Below are 6,475 nucleotides of genomic sequence, written 5' to 3' on the forward strand. Positions count from 1 at the left end.
CTCTACATATTTATCCATACAAGCTTCACGACATAACGGGCAGGTTTCATCTTCTGGGTACATAGGGATCATCAGCCGGTATTTAAGGATGGCTCTGTATTCTACTGCTGACATACATTGTCCCAACCCCTCAATTGGGATAACGGTCAAAAAATCCTGAGCATGGGGACCCTTCAGGCACTCCCACACCGCCTTCTGGCGAGGTGACAAATAAAAATTTTGATTAAAAAAATAAAACGTGACCGGAGGAGAAATCAAACACGCACTACTCGAGGTTCCAAGCTATAAAAGGTAAAGGCCAAACATGCAAAACAAGCTCATGTTTATTATAAATGGATCAATACAAAATATTTATAAAATAGAAGTAGTTGTGGCGCTGTTTTTGCTGGCCACCGTTAAGTATAATAATAAGAGTTAATTGCCCGGATGGTCCTATGGGTTTTCTTTTTTTTCATCTTTAGTCCCCAACTTTTTAAAATTACACGTATGCTCCCTATGGTTTGATCTTTGGTTCAGTTAAGTTGGTGTAAAATGACTTAACTACTCTTATCATTTAAAATACTAATTAAATTAAAACATTAAAAAAAACATCAAGTGGGACCTACCCACCACTCACCCCCCCAACTTCATCTTCAACCTCTATCACCCAACCCTCTACCATCACCATTTTCTCCATCAAGCATCACCCAAACCTGAAACCCCACCTCCACGACACCCTACCGCACTCGTCTTCGGCCGACGAGCATCCCGTTCCGGCGACGTACCGCTGATCGGTCCATTGCTCTGTTCCGTAATTTGTTAAATTCAAACAAGTCACAACCCTTTTTCGTAAAAGTTTTAAAATCCCTAAATTGTTGCATTATTGGATCCATCACCTGCTTTAGACTCACCAGGTAGTGTTCATCGTGCAAATCTAGCTTGCAACCAACCACAATCACTAGTGCCTTCACCTACACATACACACACATATATATACACAAAACATTATTAAACTCTTATAATCTCCATTCAAGCAACTAAACACATTTATCATTAAATACGAACGGATAGAAATTAAACCTTCAGACGACGAACTTTCGGAATCCAGAACGTTTGAAGCCGACTAAGCGTCTCCGATTTATCACAAGCATAAGTCAACACAACCGCATCCGCTCGCTTCAATTCTTCCTCTAACTTAGCTTTACCTTCCAAACTACATCAACAATTAATTCAAAAACCTAATAAACAACAGCACAACTGAAACAATCAAACAAATCAACAAAAAATACGTAATCCAGACCTAGAAGCCGTATCGATAATCGTAACAGGAACCGCATTTGGATAATAATCCGCAGGAAGACGAGTCGGAGGAAGCACCGGAGAAACACTCTCCGGAAACCTCTCCGATGCAGCTGCCGCATTTAGGCTCGATTTACCGGTGCCGCTGTCACTGGTCACCACAAGGCGGACTTGATGTTTCAAGTTTGGGTGGTGCTTGATGGAGAACATGGTGATGGTAGAGGGTTGGGTGATAGAGGTTGAAGATGAAGTTGGGGGTGAGTGGTGGGTAGGTCCCACTTGATATTTTTTAATGTTTTAATTTAATTAGTATTTTAAATGATAAGGGTAGTTAAGTCATTTTACACTAACTTAAGTGAACAAACTAACAGACATCCGTTCAGGGGTCTCTATCCGAGTAACAAAAGATCAAACCACAGGGAGCATACATGTAATTTTAAAAAGTTGGGTAGTAACGGTGAAAAAATGAGAAACCACAAGGACCATCCGCACAATTAACTCTAATAATAGTAATAATAACAATAATAATAAGAATAATAATAATAATAATAATAATAATAATAATAATAATAATAATAATAATAAAATTATTACTTCAGGCGTTAGATACTTATAGGGTAAAGATCTCGTACAAAATGTACGAATGATGTGGAAATTAAAGTAAAAAAAAGACGATGACGTTTTCGTAATTATTCTATTAGTAGAGTAATTATTAAAATTACTCTACAAGTTCATCAAATAACATACAATTCTAAATTATTCTACAAGTGCATCATAATTACTCTACCAATTCATTATTAATACACTACTATAACATATCATTCAAAATTACTCTACAAGTGCATCAAACAACAACAATTTCAAAAGAGTAAATTGCCAAAATCGTCCCTGAGGTTTGGGCCTGTTTTCCAGTTTCATCCAAAACAACTTTTTTGTACCATATTGCCCTTCACATTTGGGATTTTTTTGCCATTTTCATGCAAACGTCTAATTTGCTTTATTTTTTCTGTCAGACATTTGGATAAAAATGGCAAAAAAAAATCCTAAATCTTAGGACGATTTTAGCAAAAAAGTTAGACGTTTGGATGAAAATGTAAGAAAAAAAAAACCGAAAAAGTGAATAGTAATATGGTACAAAAAAGTTATTTTAGATAAAACTGACAAATATGTCCAAACCTCAGGGATGATTTTGGCAATTTACTCATTCAAAATTACTCTACAAGCATTTCATAATTACTCTACTAGTTCATCAAAATAACATATCAGATACAATTACTCTAGAAGTTAATCAAACAACATACAATTCAAAACTCTACAAACACATCATAATTACTCTACAGTTCATCTTTAATACACTACTACAAGATATCATTCAAAATTACTCTACTAGTACATCAAACAACATAAATTCCAAAATTACTCTACAAGCATTTCATAATTACTCTACTAGTTCATCGAAATAATATAACAGACACAATTACTCTACAGTTTAATCAAACAACATACAATTTAAAATTACTCTACAAATGCATCATTATTACTCTACAGTTCATCATTAATACACTATTACAAGATATCATTCAAAATTACTCTACAAGCGCATAAAACAACATAAATTTCAAAGTTACTCTACAAGGGCATCAAACAACTAGTTATTTAGCTATTCAAGATTACTCTACAAGTGCATCATAATTACTTTACTTTTGATAATTACCCTACTAATAGAATAATTACAAAAATGCCACCGCCTGTTTTTTACTTTTCCACACCTTTCGTACATTTTATACAATAATCGTATTTGTATTTGATCTTTTATCTATACTTATATGTATGTGTGATCGGTTACCACTAGTTATTGTGTCATATCACACATTGCAAGTGGTTTAAACACATGGCACAAGTCTCTTAGGCATAGCTTTTTAAAATTTACGTTATGTCCTCTCAAGAAGTTACAATATGGTCCCTCGATTTCAGGTAAACATACCATTTAAACTCTGTACTTAAAAAGATAATTTTTTTGTTAAACCATAATTTGACACATGGCCCACTCATTTTTTTTTCTTTATAACTTTTATAATTGGATGTTTTATAAAATTCAGAATAATATATATTGACATGATTATTTTTTGTGTAATTATGTACAAGTTATTGAATCACAAACGCATAAATCGTCAAGGTTGCTTCAAGCATTCTTGTTTTACTGTTTTGTGTTTTCCTCTTACAATATTTAAAGTATGATGTTTTATAAAATTTTGGCTTTCTGTTACGAAGTGATTATCTTTATCAACGTTTCAACATAAATTTGTTTTGTTAGGTTAATAGTAATATACAAATCGTTGAAACCGAACCTTAGAAATTTTAACACACCCGCCATAGCGTGTGAGTTTCGTCCACTAGTTTATCTTTATTTTGTAACATGCTCACATATCATGAAAACACCACGCTCATATGTTTGTCGTAGTTATACACTGAAAAAAGTTATGTATTAAATGATGCCTTATTAAAGAGATGTCAAATACAAAACCAACATTAATTAGAGTACCAAGAAAACCAATTACGCGCTTGTATTTTTATACTTTAATTGTAATACATTGTTGGATATGTTATGTCTGCTGATTGGTTAATCATCTTTATGTTTATTAACGAGGTATGATGTAAAGACTTATACTTTAGACGACAAACAAGTAAATAATATTTAAGCATTAAATATCATGTTCACGAAATGTTGTTTAGCGAAATGCGCAATTAAATATTTGGTAAAATATTTAATACAAATAATTGTTAATGAAATGATTATTTATTTGATTATTTATTAATTATATATGAAAGGTGGAGGTTCATTTGAGAAGAAAATTAAATTGAGAAGAAAAAGAATAATGGGTACAATTGTAAAACATTAAATAATGTTTCTCTCATCTCATTTGTTATTGTCTTTGACTAATTAATTACTCATAAGACTATCATCCTCCTGACTAAAATTTATGCGTACACACATCAAAATTTATCTTACACGTTTTGAAATGTATCCTACACATATTGAAATTTATTCTACACAGCTTGTAATTCATCCAACACACCTCGTAATTTATCATACACTTTAAATAATTATTTTTTTATTCTTTGAAAAAAATATATATCTTTTGAAAATAAGTTACAAATTTAATATAGTTAGCTATTAAAAAGAAAGACTAACAATTAATGATCTATCTAAGTTTACCAATATACCCTTACACTAATATTAAATACAAAAATTAAATGAAGTAAAATAAAGCATTCTTATTGGTTGAAATTTCTTATTTTTTATTCTTACAAAAAAATTATTCTCATTTGAACCCTCCACATATATGAAATAGTTAATAGATAATGGTGGTTGATTATATAATATATATATATATATATATAATAATTATATATTTATGAGATAAACATAATTGGGTATAATATTTGTATTATACTATGATTAGGTAGGGACCTAATTGAAACTTGGTTTAGTATAAATATAAGGCCTTTTTTAACAAAGTGGGTTACACTAATTGCGAGAACAAAGAAACCTGAAACCCACCACCTCACAACCACCGTCGCTGGCCACCACCCTTAGCTGTATAATCGTCTGCCTCCAACATCAGCTTCTCGGAGCTCCGCTGCTGCTCGTCAGACACCCTGGTCCACTCCACTTACCGACCCACCCGCTTCCGGTTCAAACCGGTCTCCAACGCACCAGCCACCGCGTGCTTCCACTGGTTTGAGAAACCGGACCACCATGAACCCTTGACTCGGTTCGCGTGCCTTGGAATTTGCTTCGTGTTCTACGAGTTTATCTCAAGAGTTGATTCTGGAACTCCAGGTGTTCGTGAACACGTCAATTAGCGTTGTGACAACTGGCACAAAACCGGTAATTTTTGTACTATTTTACTAATTATTTATTATCTGAAATTATGTGCTTAAACGTCAACATTATCTGATTACTTTCTTTACATATGAATTCATGCATGTTTTATACTTCAAATATTGCATTATGCATTACATTAAGCGTTGTGTCAGAAAGACTAGTAAACTCACCCGTAAGACACGTTGTGTCAGCACTTCCATAGAAAGCAGTCAGACAGTAGATTTAGGGCCTAGGAGTAGGTCCAACATCAAAAACACATTAAAACACAAGTGTGGATACAAGGGTTAACATATACACTTTCCGGAAACTAAAATAAGCACTAAAAGACACCCGAAACTCACTAAAAATGCTGAATTCTGCAGAATTCAGCATAATTCAGCAATAATTCAGCAATTTAACACTTAAAAACTATGCAGAATTGATGTTTTGGTGTCCAGAATAACTTGTAAAGTGTCGGGAATTAAAACTGTCACAAAAGGTGCTTCATACCTAGTAAAACTGCGCAATTTAGCACTTTAACGAACCGTTAACCGAACGAATAACCGGACACTACCCAAAACATCAAAATTAGACTAGAAGCATTGTTTTTATGATATAAAGCTAGTGTTGGTGATAAAACACCTTAAAAATCATAAAAACACATAAATACACTTAAACTTACTTAAACCTTTACTTTACATTTAAAACCTTCATCTTCAAACAATTTACATTTTACCCCCCCCCCCTTCCATGTATAACCGGCCCCATGGGCCCCACTCCCCTTTTGAATATAAAATTTGATAATGTAGGCAAGATATTGGACACTAAAACTTATGGATAAAGATGTGTTGAAGGATTGTTTTAAAGGACCATTAGTTGATGAACAAGATCATAACTCACATTTCAAACTCCATTTTCTTCTCCTCCCCTGCCCCCTCTTGCTCTCGGCTACCCACACCCACACTACCATCTTCATCGTTGTTTTTATGATATAAAGCTAGTGTTGGTGATAAAACACCTTAAAAATCATAAAAAACACATAAATACACTTTAACTTACTTAAACCTTCATCTTCAAACAGTTTACATTTTACCCCCCCCCCTCCATGTATAACCGGCCCCATGGGCCCCAGTCCTCTTTTGAATATAAAATTTGATAATGTAGGCAAGATATTGGACACTTAAACTTGTGGATAAAGATGTGTTGAAGGATTGTTTTAAAGGACCATTAGTTGATGAACAAGATCATAACTCACATTTCAAACTCCATTTTCTTCTCCTCCCCTGCCCCCTCTTGCTCTCGGCTACCCACACCCACACTACCATCTTC

The 6,475-nt window shown here is 33.6% G+C and overlaps 1 protein-coding gene across 1 annotated transcript; it reads right to left on the bottom strand.

Moving 5' to 3' along the window:
• Nucleotides 1-675: 675 nt before the first annotated feature.
• On the bottom strand, nt 676-1,488 carry LOC110888372 (mitochondrial Rho GTPase 2). The gene is made up of 4 exons (XM_022135901.1): nt 1,280-1,488; nt 1,060-1,192; nt 891-950; nt 676-783 (listed from the first exon to the last, which is right to left on the bottom strand). Exons 1-4 carry the CDS (start codon nt 1,486-1,488, stop codon nt 676-678), a joined length of 510 nt encoding a protein of 169 aa, XP_021991593.1.
• Between the last annotated feature and the right edge of the window lie 4,987 nt (nt 1,489-6,475).

The sequence above is a fragment of the Helianthus annuus genome, chromosome 11, assembly GCF_002127325.2.
Source record: "Helianthus annuus cultivar XRQ/B chromosome 11, HanXRQr2.0-SUNRISE, whole genome shotgun sequence".
Lineage (NCBI taxonomy): Eukaryota > Viridiplantae > Streptophyta > Magnoliopsida > Asterales > Asteraceae > Helianthus > Helianthus annuus.